Source organism: Brachionichthys hirsutus, chromosome 17, assembly GCF_040956055.1.
Source record: "Brachionichthys hirsutus isolate HB-005 chromosome 17, CSIRO-AGI_Bhir_v1, whole genome shotgun sequence".
Lineage (NCBI taxonomy): Eukaryota > Metazoa > Chordata > Actinopteri > Lophiiformes > Brachionichthyidae > Brachionichthys > Brachionichthys hirsutus.
Window position 1 is genome coordinate 3,661,673 of NC_090913.1, and position 18,254 is coordinate 3,679,926.

The 18,254-nt window shown below is 39.4% G+C and overlaps 3 protein-coding genes across 3 annotated transcripts; all 3 read right to left on the minus strand.

Moving 5' to 3' along the window:
• Positions 1 to 780: 780 nt before the first annotated feature.
• Positions 781 to 13,452, minus strand: stn1 (STN1 subunit of CST complex). The gene is made up of 10 exons (XM_068751509.1): positions 13,443 to 13,452; positions 5,506 to 5,628; positions 4,714 to 4,809; positions 3,479 to 3,556; positions 2,923 to 3,096; positions 2,495 to 2,606; positions 1,980 to 2,115; positions 1,633 to 1,758; positions 1,459 to 1,531; positions 781 to 1,212 (listed from the first exon to the last, which is right to left on the minus strand). The coding sequence occupies exons 1-10, from the start codon at positions 13,450 to 13,452 to the stop codon at positions 1,055 to 1,057; spliced, it is 1,086 nt and encodes a 361-aa protein (XP_068607610.1). The 3' UTR covers positions 781 to 1,054.
• Positions 5,922 to 12,245, minus strand: b3gntl1 (UDP-GlcNAc:betaGal beta-1,3-N-acetylglucosaminyltransferase-like 1). The gene is made up of 12 exons (XM_068751510.1): positions 12,176 to 12,245; positions 11,824 to 11,940; positions 11,620 to 11,719; positions 10,808 to 10,872; positions 10,185 to 10,250; positions 9,636 to 9,731; positions 9,360 to 9,455; positions 8,986 to 9,110; positions 8,187 to 8,322; positions 7,986 to 8,054; positions 7,773 to 7,847; positions 5,922 to 6,882 (listed from the first exon to the last, which is right to left on the minus strand). Exons 1-12 carry the CDS (start codon positions 12,212 to 12,214, stop codon positions 6,802 to 6,804), a joined length of 1,065 nt encoding a protein of 354 aa, XP_068607611.1. The 5' UTR covers positions 12,215 to 12,245; the 3' UTR covers positions 5,922 to 6,801.
• A 236-nt stretch (positions 13,453 to 13,688) lies between the features above and the next one.
• On the minus strand, positions 13,689 to 17,249 carry mycbpap (mycbp associated protein). Its single transcript, XM_068750976.1, has 9 exons — positions 17,124 to 17,249; positions 16,490 to 16,682; positions 16,220 to 16,395; positions 15,985 to 16,131; positions 15,403 to 15,501; positions 15,165 to 15,295; positions 14,946 to 15,073; positions 14,788 to 14,867; positions 13,689 to 13,754 (listed from the first exon to the last, which is right to left on the minus strand). Exons 1-9 carry the CDS (start codon positions 17,247 to 17,249, stop codon positions 13,689 to 13,691), a joined length of 1,146 nt encoding a protein of 381 aa, XP_068607077.1.
• Positions 17,250 to 18,254: the final 1,005 nt, after the last annotated feature.

Here is an 18,254-nt window from a genome sequence, read left to right on the forward strand (position 1 = left end):
ATAGCGAAGAGAGAAACGACACCGATAACTTCACTTTTAGACGCTGTACTGTCACCAAAATCACTGCAGCCTTCAACTGGCTCCTGCTGATCATACTACAACACTTGGTTTGATATTTAAATATTTGTCGTAATTTTAAGTAATTTTTTATTAAGAATGAAATTCAATAACTTCAGCAATTGCAGTTAGTTGATGGTTGGACAAAGTACCGGTATGTAGTGAATTAATAACGCACAATGTAAAGTGTCTTTGAGTGCCTTGAAAAGTGCTATATGAAACCAATGCATTATTATTATCAAATACAAGGGGTTTTTTTTTTACAAAAAAGTCAATTTCGTCAAGTTAATTTGCATAATAAACTGACAAAACGTGATTTTTTAAAAACTGGTGTCTGATTTCTTATTTAAACTTTCTTCACTTCTAACTTAACTAAACGTATTTAAATGCATGTGATTGTGTAGATTTGCTTCATCACTTCAGTCACAGCTGCCACTACGTTCTCCATGTAAGACTATGCCATACAAGTCTTCAGCACTGCTTATTGGAAACAGCTTTCTCAGCAGGTCTGCGCTCACCGGTGTTACATTTTGATTAATAATACAGAAAATTAAATACAAATTTCATAAACTGACATTTTAAAGAAAAGCTGTACACATTGGACGTGAAGCCAGAAGAATATGGCTTAAGGCAAACCCTTGCTAATTTTGAGCCACAAGATTTATGACATCTTATTTAGTGATGCAAAAACAAGTTGTCCACTCTGTTAATTATTTTGTTTTTATTTAAAAATCACAGAACAGGCTGCACAGTGGCCCTGACAGCTTTCTGACATCCAGTTTTTCAGACGTATTATCAAATAAATGAAGATTGAATATTTATTTCCTTTTGCAAACCAGCATGCTGTAGTAATTTAAAATGGAGCAAGCTTCACTATTTATAAGTAGTCATTATGAAAGGGCGCTCAAATGTTGGTGATATTGCATACTCACATTTTGAAGCAATAACTCATTCAACCAATTAGTTCTGCTGGGTTCTTCAGCCGTCTGTGCTCAAGTTAAAACATAGTATAATGGTCATTACTCATGCTTATAACGTCACTGTCACATTCCATTGACTTGAGGACTAGTTCCAGGGCCATCCTGCTCACATTGAGGCTGTAGCGCTGCCTGATTGCAGACAAGATGTGCAGGATATGGCATCCCTTCTCAGCATCTACATACACAGAGGGAAACAGCAATGATGTGAAGAATCGCACAAATCAGGTAGGTAAACATTTCACAGAATGTCAAGAGGTCCATTAAACAAGCAGTATCACAAAAAAGGTATCCGATATGATAATGCAAATGTAGAGAAGATTAGTGTCATAAATTAGGTCCGACCATTGTGCCGATATAATGTACTAACAGTACAAAGAAGATGGTCGCGCCAAAGTAAACAACAAAGATCAAGCATACTTACATTTCTCTCTCTTGGAGTCTTCCCTGATAATATCTTTGATGGCAATGAATAGATCTTTGTCATGAACGGTGACCTGGTAATATACAGCGACATTAAGCAGTTGTATACCGATGAAACATTCTTTCTGATAGGATTAATTCAGAAGTTAGAAGAAATCTTATTGATTGTTCATACATAATAGACCTCATCCTCGGATTTGACCTTGCGATACACCGTACCCTCATCCTGTAATACTTGGAGGGCCTCCTTCGTGAGCTGGCGTAGCTCTTGGCATGAAGACAGAACCTTCACTGACTCCGGCTCCTCCAACAGCAACAAAGAATGATGATTGTACAGAAACACTAACACAACTACTGCTTCAGTTTAAATTGTTTATTCTTCTTATTTTGTTGCTCCATTCTTTATTCTCACACAAGTCCACTTCAAAGTCTTATGTTTGACCATCACTTCATTCTGACCGCACACACGATCAAAACAGAGCAGTTGCCATTTTATTACGCGTTTACCTGGTTTGCCGACGCCGTTTGAGGATGGCTTGAGATCAGAGGCTGGAGAAGGTCCTGAACATCACAGGGTCTGAATTTGGTCACCAGTTTCTGCTTAAAGAAATCCTTTATGATGCTGCTCGCCTTGCAGACAGAGCTGATAGCCAAGTCCCTGAAAAACAGACCCAACAGTCTAGCCTCGATAGCCATCCATCCATTTTCTTACATACATCTGCTTTTTCCGCTTTGAGGGTCACAGGAGTTGCGAGAGCCTATCCCGGCTTGCTATGAGATAGAAAATTTTGAGTAATCAATTCCCCTAAATTGCATGTTTTTTGGACATGGGGAATCTGTAATGACATTTGTAAAAATGTCATCTACATAAAGAATAGGTTTAACTTCAGATGCAGCGATTTGAACAGATGGGAAGATGTTCTATTCTCTTTGGCTGACTTCATGGAAATTCAATTCAAATTTACACCATATAGCATGGAAGCCTCACAATAGCATTTTTTGTAGCGTGATGTATGTTATGGAGCGGATGTTTGTACCCCATTACAACAGGTTGTAGCTGGAGGCGTTTGTCATAGCACAGTTTGTAGAGTTCATGGACCTCCGTCATCCAGGTTATCTGGACCGCCATCACTGGGTCGTTTACCTTATCTGGAAAAACACAGATAATGCACACAGGATATGTATGGTGTGTAATGTCAAATAAAAATGTGGTGTGTGTTGTCGTGCATCAGAATAGACATTTATATCATAAAAGAAGATGACAGTGCAAGAACCAAAACTTGCTAGACACTTGACTGTGGCTCAAGGAGCTGCCGCATTTGTTTTATTTGAATAAAAAAACAAAAACTGTAATGCTGATATTTAAAGACACCCGTTTCCCTAATGTAATATTTAAAAAGCAGCAGTAGAAGTGGACAGTGATCAAATTTGCCACTGCAGTCTGCATAGAACGTTTGGTACGAACAGTAGGTAGAAGCCATGATTTCTCTCTGTTGCCTTGATGTTTTCACCGGTCCTCGGACTCGGAGAAGCTCTCCAATCTCCAGGTGACATCGGCTCCTTTGGCTTTGTCTCAGCTTCTCCAGCTCAGCAACTGGACTGAAGTCTCCCTGGGCCCCATGGCTGCATTTCTGTCCTGCTTGATATGAAAATTACAGGACATTGCACAATGGTTTGTGTTAACATATATATATATATATATATTGGTATATTAGTTTGTGTGAAACACATTTGAAGATATTTAATATCATTATCATGTAGGATTTTAAAGATTATGAACTCCATGTTTTTTATATTCACTTAGTCTTTTGACTGTGCAGTCTGTGTTGGTTTGAAATATTGAAAATTAGGTAAGTGGACATTATAGTCAGATCATTGATTCCCCTAAAAATATATATTTTGGAAACCTTCTAGATCAATAACAATCTAAAAATCACATGATAATTTGTTAAACACATACTGCGGCCTTTCAAATGCAAAGCTTAGCTAACAACCATGCAAACGCTGAAACGTAAACTTACATTTCGTAGGCCCCTCATCTTCGTTTGATGAGTTATTTTTCCAGCAGAGGCAGTTTATAACACCAGTACCATCATCCACTGTGGGAAGGAAGAAAGGTACTGGCATGACACAAAATATAAGAGTACGTGTGCATGTGCATGCATTAGGACTGTGCATTAACACAATGGCACCTGATGCCCACTCTGGACTCGAGTTCATTACCATGATCACCAAGCACAGTAAGTATGTTGTGGTTCCGTCACGTCAAGAGGGATGATATATATATATATATATATATATATATATATACACGGCACAACAGGATGAACACCAGCAACATTGAATTTTAGAGGACAAAGCACTCAATACACAGACATTACCATACTTACCGGTACATCATAGTGGATAAACTTCTCTCATGTGTTATTACCCTACAGTAAATGCTAGCTGGCTGATATTATTTGATCAAACACCTGCAAGGACTATAGCCAGTGAGCCAAATGTTACATAATGTGAGCACATTTTGGCTTTAACAAGAGGCAGCAAATAAGGCAGTAGAACACTGTAACTATAAATCGGTCTAAAAATACAACCGTAGACCTCTACTATGTAAATACATTGACAAAAATATATACAAATCTCTTATAAAAATCTGTTTTGTTTTCAGCATAATTTGATACATGGTGGTCGCCATGTTTTCCCGTGCACAATGCATTCTCGGTTGATGACGTCAAATGGCTGCAGCCCTAGCTGCGCCCAGCGAACATAACAAATGGACTGCACTTAGATAGCGCTTTTCTATGCTATCAAATAGCTACACCTTTAAAGCCAAGGCATTCAAAGATAAGGCTTTTTGACAGACAATATGTACTTAATAGTGCTCCCCGAAACATATCTGACAGTGAAGGGTGGCATGCAATGGGACTTAAAATATATTAACATATGTCCAGTAATGATGGATATGTGATCAAGAATGAATATGATTTCATGTGCAATACAACTTTGATCATACAGCACATTCAGCACAAATTAGGAACTGAAAGCGCCTACAAAGCCACATACGTGCCATCAATCTATCAGAAGAGCTCAGGTCCTGTGGAAACTTGACTACATATCAGACTATATATTAAATAAATTGCTTTTTCACATGGTAAAACAGTATCCATATGTTTAAATCCCTAGTCTGTGTGTATGTTCAGGCTCTTTGTATCATAAACATCAAAATCAACAAATAACTACAAAGAGAAAAAAATACCTCCATAACAGAAGAAGTCTTCTCTTTCTTTCTTGTAAACCACCGTCCCAAAAACATCAACGTTGAAGATTGGATGCAAGTTATAGAAGTAGATGCCTGTGAAGTGATGATGGGAAATGAACATTCATTAGACTCAAGTTTAAATCCTCTCATTTGATTGTACAATCTGAAAAGGTTGGTGTTTTCAAATTTTACTGACACGACATTACAGTTGATCGTTTCGTACTGTTCAAATAAATATTCAGTGAGGTTTTGAATGATGATGGTTTACTTATTTGTCGTAAAAAAAAATACAAATAAATAATAGTGATGGGTGTAAATCCAACATTATTTTATTCAATTGCTAGTCTCTTACTTAAAATATAATATCATTTTCTCCACTTGTTTGCTGAGTGAAGTTGTTCATGTGAAGGGTTCAAATTTTGCTTGTTTGTGTAAATGCTCAAGAGTTGGCATGTAAAATATAGCAAATTTGTATGTAATAAAATTCAGAGTTAAAATGATTTTATGGGATTTTAATAACCAAAGTGTTCAATCATATGAAATAACACTAAAAATGGATTCATTCACACATTTCCGAGAACGATCCATGAATGGGAGCAGAGCGGAAATCCAATAGGCGACAGGAAACAAGTCGATACATTTTGTTTCCTTTTAGACACATTTTGGCGCGTCACATCCGGACGACACATCCTGTATCGGTCACGTGACGCGACGCAGTGCTGACGGGCCAGCGTTGTTCGTCCAGTCCCTAATCAATAACCAGCATGGTTCAGAAGTTATTAAAGTCACCTGGCACTTGTGTTGACTCGACCATATCAAGGATGTCTCCCACATAAAGCCTGGCAAAGGCAGAAAAGATGGGGTCCAGTCCCCACAGAATGGAAGCGGGCTCTTCCGCTGGATCCATTGCGCCTCGTATTCAAGGAGTAGCACAGAATTACTTCATTTTGTTTCGCTTCGCTGTTCTTTTCCAGTCGGACGGGCAGAGTAGTTAGCAAGAACGTAATCCATCGACGGTGGGAAAGCGTGCGTCTCAATATCGGGTCTACTTCCGGTTTGACACTCGTGCGTTTCCGGTACACAAAGGCGACTTCAAGCTCCCATTTTAAAATTGTATTGTGAATTTTTTTTAGAAACTATGTTTTGCTGCAGGTATAATATGCCGCCCATAGATCACTCGTAAGACTCAAGTTCTTTTTTACAGATGTTTTCTTTATTGTTACACCATAGAACTAAAAGACGAGGCAACATTACTGTGAGGAAAGCAATGAATGTCACTCGTGGTGATAAAATTAAATTATAACAGAGACAATACTGACCAATGCGAGGATAATTACATTTGGGTGATGATCCAGAAGAGCTCCTGGAGGGGACCTCTATTTTACCTTATTTCATCTGGATCAGATTCCAGAATGGGGTCGGGAAAAAAAGATTACATTTTAACATCGAAAACCACATTTACATATGAAAAAACAAGTTGTAAATACACAAAAACTCAGATTATTTTTTACTTTTCTTGGTTGGTATATAAAGATACCAAGAACAATTTATAACCTTTTAATGATTATCCAGATCACCATGCGGATGGTGTAAATCAAATTATGAGGGGAATGCCTGGTTTGGCCCAGATCTGCACTCTCTGAGTGCTTTTTAAGTTAGATTTATCATGCCTAAATAAATGTTATCAAATTAATTCATGAGCTTTAGAAGTACTTTTAGTCTAATTGCTTGGCCTTTGGACAGGTTCAGGATTGCGTTTTCCCCTGTTCCCATGCCCTCCTGGCTGTAGTCTCAGATTTAGACATATGATACTGGAGTTCTTTTCACTGTTGATAGAATGTCCCTCTGGGATTAATAAAGTATTCTGATTCTGATTCACATGCAAGGAACAACCATTCCATCAACTCTCCCAAGTAGAACATTATTTCACCAAGCCTATAAATACAATAAACTCTTCCTCTTGTTGTATTATCCATGTCCCCCAGTTTAAGTTAATCTTCCTGTTGTCACTTTGCTCATCCCTCAGTCTGCATTCTTCTTCTTAGAGTGGCAGGGCTCCTCTTGTGTTCTTCATTCACAAAGCTCTCAGTTGAAATGGTAATAATCTTTTCCTTCCTTTAGATGCAGAGACTTGAGGTTTGCCTCTAGGACGCCTCCCGTCATGTCCTACAAATGGCAGACCATCATGAAAGTTAAATATTTCTCCATGAAAAGAAGAATCAAATATAGAAAAGAAAATGTGTCAATAATGAACATCCTTCAGTGATTATTGTTATCAGTCAAAAAAATAAGAATTCCAAATGTACACAGTTCAGATGTATTGCATTACAGGTGGTCCTCACTTAACAAGGTACGATTCAGAGATACGACGGGCTATCCAAAATGTTAACATTTGTGTTTACTGACAATAAATCACTGTAACGAATGTGGAATGCACTGGCTGCGGAGTCGTGAGTGAGTACGTACATAATTTACAAACTCTGTCAAAGTAATTTACATAATGGGGAGGAGAGTATTTATGAGGTACACAACTGATGTTGTGCCGCATAAGATCCTTCAATAAAATAGTTTATCCTAATCCACGGCCGATCTTATTTATCTGGGATTGAAACGCCTTGTCCTTTTTACGACATCCATACCAGGATCAATATGTATTTCATGTACAGTATAAATGGCCTATACGTATGCAAATATAAAATATTTTTGACCACGCAAAACGTCTGCAGATTTGTCGGTTAATGGGGTTTCATTTAATCCCAAAATCGTTTAGCAACTGGGTCTTTGGAAAGTAACCCTGTGTAGTATATTTGTAGGGAGGTCAGGGAGTTGTCTGACTATTCTTGTAAATCTCAAAACTGTCAATAGGTGGGGTCAATTATGGATCGGGATCTGAGTAGGCAACTAGTAATCTTGACGACAGAATAGTTACACTTGTACGCTGTTGTACTTTATATCAATTGTAAAAAGAAATATTTTTAAATCAAATGTCATTTACCATTTAAATTAAAAGCACAATGTTAAAAATTGCACAGTATCCAAACACGTTTTCTGCTCACCAGTTTAACACAGATGATGAAAGGGGCAACAGCGGCTTTGTAGTGGAGAACAGGTATTTTTGGCTTAGGCCTTTGCTGGAGTTGTACCAACAGAGAAAAACACAAACCCCACATGATTATTGGTCATCGAGTTATCGTGATCCAGATGGAACACAAATTACAAAGACTGCATTAAGGCTGCTATAATTTGCATTTTGCGGTGTTTGATGTAACCTGAGATTCCTCATAGGTGTAAAAGCCTTTGTGGATTTTCTTCTCATCGACATCACAGAAAGCCTTCACCTGTCAAATATATGAGAAATTATATGAAAGATCAGAGATTTCTCTCATCACTTCCACAACTACAAGATAGAAAAAACAGAAAATAATTTATCTGGTGTCATATATTAGATTGCACAACTGGACATAACTCACCTTCTCCCGATTCATTGGGCTGAGGCATCGGTACAGCTTCCGGCCCAGTTTCCCAGCATTCCATATGGTGAAGTTCTCCCATTGGCTGAGAACTCTCTCCTGCAGAAAGTCAACTCGCAGCTTCCAAATAGTTTCCCTGGAAATATTGGAGATAGGTAGAGGATTAGAGGATGACCACAAGACGGTCTTGATAAAAATATGGACACAAAAGTCCAATATACACATCCTAAAAGGGGATGCTTCAGACAACAAAGGGTAAATAATGTACTTTGCTTTGTCAAGCTCGTGTTGACAAAGCAAAATTATTCTACTATTATTATATTTAATTGTAGAATAAAAAGATTTTATTCTATTATTCTATAATAATTTTATTATTATTCAGAAATCAAACATGGCAGATATGCTGCTACCTGCAACTGATGCAAGTCCTGTCCACTGTACCATGATTTTGTATATGCACTTTACTGGAGCTCCACTTTTTGTGTCCTGGACCTGTCCTCTTCTGTGTGGACATAAACACATTCTCAAAATGTGTGTCTACATGTGGTAGAGTATGGACCCCTGAGAAAATCCTGAATGGTAGTGAACATCTGCAATTAAGAGGGGGTCAAAGTGTATGTGATTATAAGTGAGTGGAGCTGAATGGGACTATTTTTGTTACTATCTATCTATTATAAATGTTGACAGTTTTGAGTCTTGCACTGTAAGGTCTTCCTTCCTGGCGTTTTAATGTGAAACTTTAGCATCTTTTTTATGCACGGTATAAGGAAAGGAAATCGGAAATGTGAATCTGACTTACTCTGTTACAGAGTGTGTGGCGGCCATCTCATGGTAACGATACACCAGCAAGCACTTGTCAACTCTGGCCATGCCCCCTCCTTGACGAATATTCTGGTAAAAGAAGAGCAAGTCCTCTGGGACTCCCTGAAGAGGAGACGGGAGGTGACACCATAAATGCAGACAAATAACGGTTATTATATGATGTATAATGTTTATTCAATCAAAATGAATCAGCTTAACCTTTTGTGTTTAGATTTGCACTTTTGTGTGTGTGTTTTTTACTGATGGTAGTTCCCATGTGCAACAATATGATTATGTTGAAATTCAACTTTAAAAACCACAACAAACACTCAAGTGAGAAGGCTTTTGATCTGGTTGCATGTTAATTCTCACCTTGCCTCCCTCGTCAAACAATCCCACCCTGAGGAACCAGGTCCTTGAACAAAACCACGTCGGCATGACAACTGTGGGCCCATGAGAAGTGTACACCTGAGACGCAAGAATAGATGTTTTTTCCGATGACTATCAAAGGGGATGAGTGGAAAAAGAAGAAGTTTTAACTGTCATCAGATTCCACCAAGATCCACGCTGGGCAGACAGCTGGCAGTGTTTCCTCTGGATAATATGCGCCTGAATACAGACCTTGTGTACCGAGATGTGGGTATTTACCTGTGTGATGAGCTGATCCTGAGCGGTTGTGTTGATCCAGCGAGTATAACGCTCCGTAGACCCCTCTGGAACCCTCTGAACTTTACAGCCAATCAACTATCATTAAAGTACATACACAAATATGAGCATGGCAAATATCATCTTTTAGGAAATCCTGTGAAACCATTTGTAGAAATTCAGAGACTATGCTGCAATAAATCCAATTATTATGTTTTTGTGGGTTATTTTAAGTTTCAAAAGGTCCATTTATTCTGAAATCTTACAACAGGAAGCAACCCCGGCTGATTTCATTCAGTGCAAATCATTAGAGCAGGTGATGGCAACAGATGGACAGAATTGTATTTTGCCATACAGGTTCCTCCTTGACTACTAACAATCGGTATCGGCCATAAAACAGCCCATATCGGTCGATCACTCGTACATACAACATTGATACTTCCAATATTGTCAGAGAAGCAATAAATTAGTTTCACGCTTTACTTACAGCTGGACTCGGGGCGAGTTATTTAATAACACAACAAATCATACAGTTTATGAAGGAGAACTTACAGAGTTTGGGTGACGGGACGATGCCTCGTACTGCAAACGAACTCTTTCAGGCATCATAACATCATCCTAGAGAAGAAATGTCAAATTTAGAATAGGCTATAGATATAATGACCCCCTTCAGAGTCACCCAAAATAGCTTTCCAAGAAAACTGACAATTTAGAAATTATAGAAATTCTAAATATAAAAAGTTAAAACTTCTTACGGTTAATAAATATAAAGTTTGGTGAATTTAGCATATATAGTTTGAGAGCTGTGCGAGATGGACAGATAATCTGACTCACACATTCATTCATTTTTTACCGCTTTGCGGGTCGAAGACATTTCTGGAGCCTATCCCAGCACTCAACGGGCAAGAGGCGGGGTACACCCTGGACAAGCCGCCAGTTCATCGAAAGGTCACACACAGACCGACATTCACACATACACTAACACCGATGGGCAATTTAGCGTCAGTAATTCACCAAATGTGCATGTTTTTGGTGGCGTGGGAGGAAGCCGGAGAACCCGGAAGAAACCCACACAGACACGGGGAGAACATGCAAACTCCTCACAGAAAGGCCGAGAGTCGGATTCGAACTTGTGTTAGAGACATAACCTCTAACACAGACAGACACACACTTACTGCATCCTGAAAGCACAAGTATTGTCCACAACTCTGAGATATTGCTTTATTCTTTGCATATCCCGCTGAAAGACAAAAAGTGAGCATTAGTATAATACGAATTCAGAGTGTAAATATAAGTGTAAGAATAATCCCAATTGTTTACTCGTGCAACAACATGTGTTACGGACTGGTGCGAGAGGACCCCAAGAAACAGAGGACGGAGACAGTGCAAACGTGACTATAAGCTTTACTGGAATGTTCATCAGTCGAGTCACTATCCCGGAGCTGCGCACGGGTTACGGGGTGGCTGGAGCCCAACGAAAATATCTCGTTAAACAAAAAGACACAGCCAAAAGAACAAACCAAATACGCAAGCTCAAAATACAAAACTCTAACAAAGGCAGATCCCAGGGATGAGGAGCGGCAGAAAGACGTTCTGTACGCAGGGACGCGATCCATGAAAAATAGTCCGACTAGGAACAGCGGGCGGAGCAGGGCTTATGAAGGCCGGTCGTAATCAGCCTCAGGTGTGTCTGGGCTGAGAGGCAGCAACCAGGTGTGAGTCGTAGGCCAATCAGCCAGTGCAGCCACATGACCCTCACAACATGAACATTATGAAGCATCTCCAAGTGGACTTTCAGTTACGTGTGCTGATTTACTTTACTGGTTTTTGCACTGTGCAATTTCATTGACAATAAAGTGCTATTCTATTCTATTCTGAAAAAAATTCACCACAGAAATTGTCAATTTATGATTTCAGCAGTTAATTTCATATGTGAAAAAGATAATCAGATCAGGACCGACTCATTTCCAGACGAAGGTCTACTAACCTCCTCTCGGTGTTGCGTAGTTGGACCCAGACATCACCACAGAGACGCCCCTCGCCTCCAGTCTCTTCTCCCAACTTGCCACGACGTTCCAGGAATCATCCTGACGGGAACACACAGTTACACACACTTGAAATTCAACCACAGTTTCATATCCAGAGATAAATTATATATAATATTAATATAGATGCAAGTAAACAAACTCACATTGCTCGCATCATCAAAGACACTGAGCTCCATGTGTCCTGTGAAGTCTTGGTGTATTATGGCCTGGAGACATTCATCCAGCCAAAAGGATGCATTGTACATTGGCATGACAATAGTCTGTGCAATAAAGAAAATAAATTAGACTAATTACAGCATAAAAGATTAACAAATAATGAGTAAAATTGCTGCAGTGGCATTTCCTGAAAATGGTGATTTGTGGGATGTTTTTTTTTATCCTTAAACAAAAATGTAACAAGTTAATTTAATAGATAAAATCATTAAACTAGTATGGCAGTGATTTAATAGCACAAAAACCACCCAAGCTCTCCTGCATGGGACGATCCATCCTCACCACGTCCACGGCGCTCCTCTCCTTTCGGCATCTCTTCATTATCACTCCGGAGCCTTTGTGGGTTCATGCCGACCTCAGATCACTTGATCAATTAATCAATCGCCAGCCGATGCTGAACCGGAGTTAGCCAATAGAAAATATAATGCAATGCTGGCTGTAAATAATGTTAAACCTACGAGGGCTACGCGTGGATAACGATGTTATTCACCACATTTATAGATAATCTAAATGGCTCAATCAATCAAAAACAACTTTTAAACGAGTTGGATCATTTCGCATTTACGGGAATAATCACAAATCTAGAAATCATGTCGCCGAATATTAATGTCGGGAGGACAGTTTCACAACTTCCGCAGAGTGAATCAGTACGGTGGCCGACACGGGCCAAACGCACTTCATAAAGAAAACGCTGTAATTCGACATCTATCGTCAAGCCCAGTGACGTTTCTGACGAATAGATTTCTGGATTTATTTATTTTTGACGCCCAACCTCTTCCTCCTTTCGTTATTTTCCCGTTTTCCCGTCCCACTCAGTGAACTGAACGCGAATCTCTGGAAGGGCCAGGCCTATCTGTTCACACGCCCACCGACGTGCGCACCGCGGGGCCATTACTAAGTGTTGGAGTGATGAAAACAGCACAAGTCTAACCTCATGTATAAAAGTGTCCATATAGCACTTTTTGCTGGGCCAAATCCTTTCATGCATTCATTTTCCAACCGGACTATCTCAGCAGTCAATGGGCGAGAGGAGGGGTACACCCTGGACAAGCCGCCAGGTCGTCGCAGGGCAACACAAAGACAGACAATCAGCCATACACACACTCTCTGGTAACTTTGGCGTTAATATTTTGTGCTTTAATGACACCTCAAACACCTGAACAGCGGTTTCCTTCTAGAAAACAACACTGAGAATGTGGTTCAGGCCTCCATCCGTTCATCCTTTCCATGATTTCTGGCAATCCCGACACTTTTCTCCCCAAACGACCATGAACCTTACACAAATCAACTACCATTCTCTGTATGAGTGTGAGCTACTTGAATTTGTCTCACAAATGTTCACAATTATCTTCGTCTCTTCCTATATCCATATGTCTATCGCTCATCCAAAAACAGCTGCCACCTACAGAGAAAGAATTTGTCACTAAAGTAGTGATGAGTTAAAACATGTGTGTGCATTTCTTGCTGAACAGTATGGGCTATAAATCATATATAAAACAATATGGCCTCTGGATTTGGTGCTCAGACCCGCTGTTAAATCTAAAATTACTTGATTGCATCAATGACAGGTAACATTTGGGTTCCAACTGACGTTTACAGACGTCAATGACTGTGAAAGAGTTAAAGTACTTTTTAAATATATATATATATATATTGAAAAAGCCCTTTGGCTTTCAATTGTAGGAATTTGATGACTGAATGAAGAACAAAATATTTATTGAGTTCACAATATAAGGCAGACAAATATATCTATCCGAGTGCATTGAACAGAATAAACTAGCCTCTCATGCTAATATCACATTTTGTCCTCATCAATCAGATCAAACAGGTAGTCCACCAGGTCCTCCATCAGAACATAAACCTGACGGATAGATAAATACGTATTAGTCAATTCATCCTATGCACACACATATGGAAGACGTTAAAAACATGGGTGACACAGATGAAATGATAATAAATAAGACTTGCTTTTCTGTGCATGAACATGGTGTAAGGGAACATCAAAGGATTATCTGCAATGTTTTCTGTCAGCAAGGTTAATTCTTCTTTTTCATCGCTGCTTTTGCCTTTGTCCTGTAAATCAGAATCAGTTTAATCGTCATTGTCGGTCAAAGGATTCACAGACTATGAATTTTCCTTGGTGCAGTCGTGCAACATGTAACGCAAAATAGCAACAACAGCAAATAGTCAAATGCAAAACTTCAGCGCTATGCTAAGGCATGACAGACAGACAGAAATAAGATGACAGACATGATAATTCTCAATGATTTCCAGAAGAGTTTTCACTGATTACAAGTTCGGATTTCCACAAGATGATTGACAAGCTCTTGACCTCAGTTTGATGATAGAAATTTGATTCAACAGGATGATTTTTCCTACATTGTCACAGTCAATTACAAGATGGCATCTTGGATGCCTTATAGGTTGTCCACCGCAGTGATAACATCACAGCTATAATAATAACGACCACTGAGCTTCATCATGGGGGGATGAGAAAGCGTGCAACATTGTCAGGTTTTGGTTTTCGTTCGTTTATTTTTGTCAGTTCTTTTGCAAAGAGTTTTGTGTTTTACGTCATTGAAGACTTTGAACGTTTCTTTGCCCCCGTCTCCGCATTTTGGGGTTCTCTTGGATCATAAATAGTAAAATCACTTTGAGTCGGTTGTGTTCGGTACTACTCTGTATAAGTATCTGGACGCTCTACCAGTCATTTAGAACGGAAGAAGTCTCTTGGATGAGAGCTTAAACCTCTTCAATCAAACTGGAACAAGTCCAGTTGATTCTTCGTGATATACCTGGACCTGGATGACTGAGAACCTACGCAGGCATTCGTTTATGCATTAAGGTATAGGCAAGTGAACTAACAAACACACAACCATATTATTTCCCCTTACCGCCACCTCTGACTCGTGCTCGTCTTCCTTCACTGCTCCTACTTTTAGCTCACTTTCCTCATCAAGGTTGTCAGCCACATCTGTGATGTAATTACATGGTAATAAATTGCATGAATCGAGTATTTTCCAGGCTCTGAATGGTCAGCTCTTTGTCTCACCAGTAGAAGAGGTTTGGGAGTTCTCTTTTGTTTCTGTCCATGTTTCTGTCTGTGAAAGGCCGAGGATATGCCTGAACCCCGCAGCCTCGACAACCATGTCGTCCAATAGCTTTGTCCACAGCAGCTGCCTGCAGGGGGGGGAACCACATACCACTGTAACCTGGTGGTTTATTATACTGTGTGCGCAGGTGTGGTGTGTGGAATGAGATGTTATCTCACCATATTTCTGCTGTTGGTAAATGAGATATATGAAGATTCATTTCAGAAGGCTCCGAAAGCTGCAGATACAGAGAGTTGAGGTGGGCAAGGTGTTTTTCCTGAGCGGATTCCTCTGGCAGAGAGCGCACCACCTTACAGAGATTGGGAAATGGACAGTATTAAATATTATAGAAGAACACCATGCATTTACAAAGGAAGCATTTAAAGCGGTAAGGCACGATATATAATATCTCTCTACCTGTTGGAGTGAGTCAACAGAAAAATCCTGGGATCCTCCCGGATTCACCATTTGCCATAGTCTCTTTAGGTCCTCCACTGGCTGACTGTGGAACTGTAACTAAATGGAACAGGAGTAAAAGTATAGACATTACCACAAGACCACCATGTGACAAAAGCAAAATGTGTGTATATAAATGCCCATTTTGCATTAAATTAAATTGTCATGCTACAGGATAATTGTCAGTGACAGTTATTGTCCTCTAACGACTGTGATGGATGTTATAAATTGTAATTAAGGAAGGTGAGTAAATGTGTGTGCCAGAACAGGAGCAAAGCTAAGAGCGCTTTACAAGCTATGTTATACTTTACTGTTTAGAGTACATTTCAGAGCCTGCATCATTCATTATTTTTATTTGAGTAGAGAAGTTGAATTAAGACTTCCTTAATACTTGATACTATTACCTCTTTTTCCCCCACTGGTACTTCTACTTGAGTAGAAAATGTGTGCCACCACTGATCATATGATTATTTTGTACCAAAAAAAGAACACCAAAGGATTTGTACAAAATATTCCCTCTTCACTGATTACTGCAGGATTTACCTTGGGGTTTTTCCTGAAAAACTCCTGCTCCTCACAGATATGCAATTCAACAGCAGAGCTGGGTCTCTCTGAGGTGTGAATTTCCTTCACCATCTCATACACAATTGACTTACACATATCTATTGTCACTTTCTTGTCCAGGTTTATCTTTGCACATGCAACAGAAACAAAAGCATATACGCATTTAGCTGATGCAAATAATCAAAACAAGACACACAAATAAATTTTACACCACCTCAAGGAAAGGATTTGTGTCTGGACTCATAGCCACTCCCATCAATTTGACCTGAAAGGAGGCTCCCTGCGTCAACAAAGGACAGGTGTTGAGCTGCCACAATTCTTTTATGAAGCCTGTCTCCAGTGGCTTAAATATGAACTCTGTCTGCTGGCTTTCATTTGGAAGGATCAACCCTTAAATGGGAGGGGAAGCAAAATGAAAACAGGTTTGACGCCTGGTTGAAAGGAAGACTGGTGCCAGCAATGATGTCTCGTGTTTTTGTTGTACCTGAGGAGCAGATCAAGTAGAAGCACGGTGTCCTTCTTTTTAATGGCAGCTGAGGAATGCAGCATGGCATGAGAACCTTCTTCCAGGTGTAGAAGATGGCTGTGCTGCCCCCATTGCGGAGCTCCAAGTGGGATGAGGCTTTCCCCCCAGTCAGAGCCTCAAAGAATATTGTGACATTGACTCCTTCTTGTGTCTGAACGAGTGCAGAGAGACAAAGGCCCAAATTAAAAACATTACAAGTTTCAAGCATTGCTTAGCAACAAGATACAAGAAACAGACACACACACACACACACACACATATATATATTAGAGATGCAACGATACTGCCCCCGCTACCCGGCCCCGGATAAAGCGGTTGAAGATGGATGGATGGATACTTGATTCCCCTAATTTCTTATCGATGTTGAGATCGTGTTTTTTTCACATTGATCTACTACAACATGATGTTTGCAGAGCCTTTTAATACAAATATTCTGGAGTAGGGATTTAACATGTGGTACCAGCAATGCTTGGGGAAACAGGTAAAGTATGGAAATAATTTATTTCTCGGAGGAAAATCTTATTTAGATATATTTGTTGAAGTCATGCTTCGTAATTTTGATTTGCCACACTGCTCAAAGTCCATTCTTTACCTGATCAGCGGAAGAGTTTCCAGTCTGACATGCACGTCGACCACAGAGCGTCAAGTTTGGAGTGAGTCGGGTACCTGACTGAATATTATCTTCTTCTGCCACTGAATCTCTGTGAAAAACAGCCATGGATCATAAAACAACACAACACACAATCGTCACATAATTCTCAGATTCCCTAAATGAGACACCTAATACATATATACATATTTAAAAGAATTACAAGTTTCAAGCACTGCTTGGCAACAAGATACAAAAAGCAAGATACAAGAAATGCACATCACTATTCCTGGGGAGACATATATAACAAAAACCATATATATATATATTAAGGGTGCAACGATACACAAAATTCATGGTTTGGATCAAAATGTTTTCGATACTAAAAAGAGAAATTTCCATGCCTTTTTCAAAATATTTGTTTAAACTCAAAAGTACAGTTCAGGATGAAGCGTGCAGAAGGTGAACACTGAACAAACTCGGTCCGGCTGTATGTTTTGGGTTCGATTTGTCCGAGCACTTTTTTATTAAATACAATTTACATATATGGCAAAAATAAATAAATAAAGCTTTTTCTCACATCTCCTTCCTCATCTCTTTTTCCTCCTTCTCCTCTTTCGTTTTTGGTATTGGACTGCAATTCTCTGTGGAAAAAAAGTGTTTGGCTTGTTAGAACCAATCGCCTCAAGTCCATCATGTAATCAACATGACACATTGACGCATGGGTATACGGTACTTATATCTCTCTCATGTTTGCTTCATCCTGCATATCAGTAATGATTATAAAAGGACTCAAGGTGGCCTTGGAGCACTTCTATTTGTATACTGTCAGAATGAATTTATCAGTGAAATATAAGCCCAGATCACTGTATTACGCGATGAAGAGAAATCGTATATATTGTCCTCCCCATGTGTAACTATTGATATCAAGGCTTTCTCACAAGCTACTGTCTTCTGTCATCTTCTGTCACAGAAAACAACAAAAAAGATCTCATCACAGCTTCTCATAACAAAAACTAAAAAAACGTGTACATTGTATTAACACTAAGACTATCCCCCCTACTGTCCCCCAGACAAGTTTAGACACTTGAGCATACATGATTTATATTTGTTTATTGCATAAATGCTCTGTCA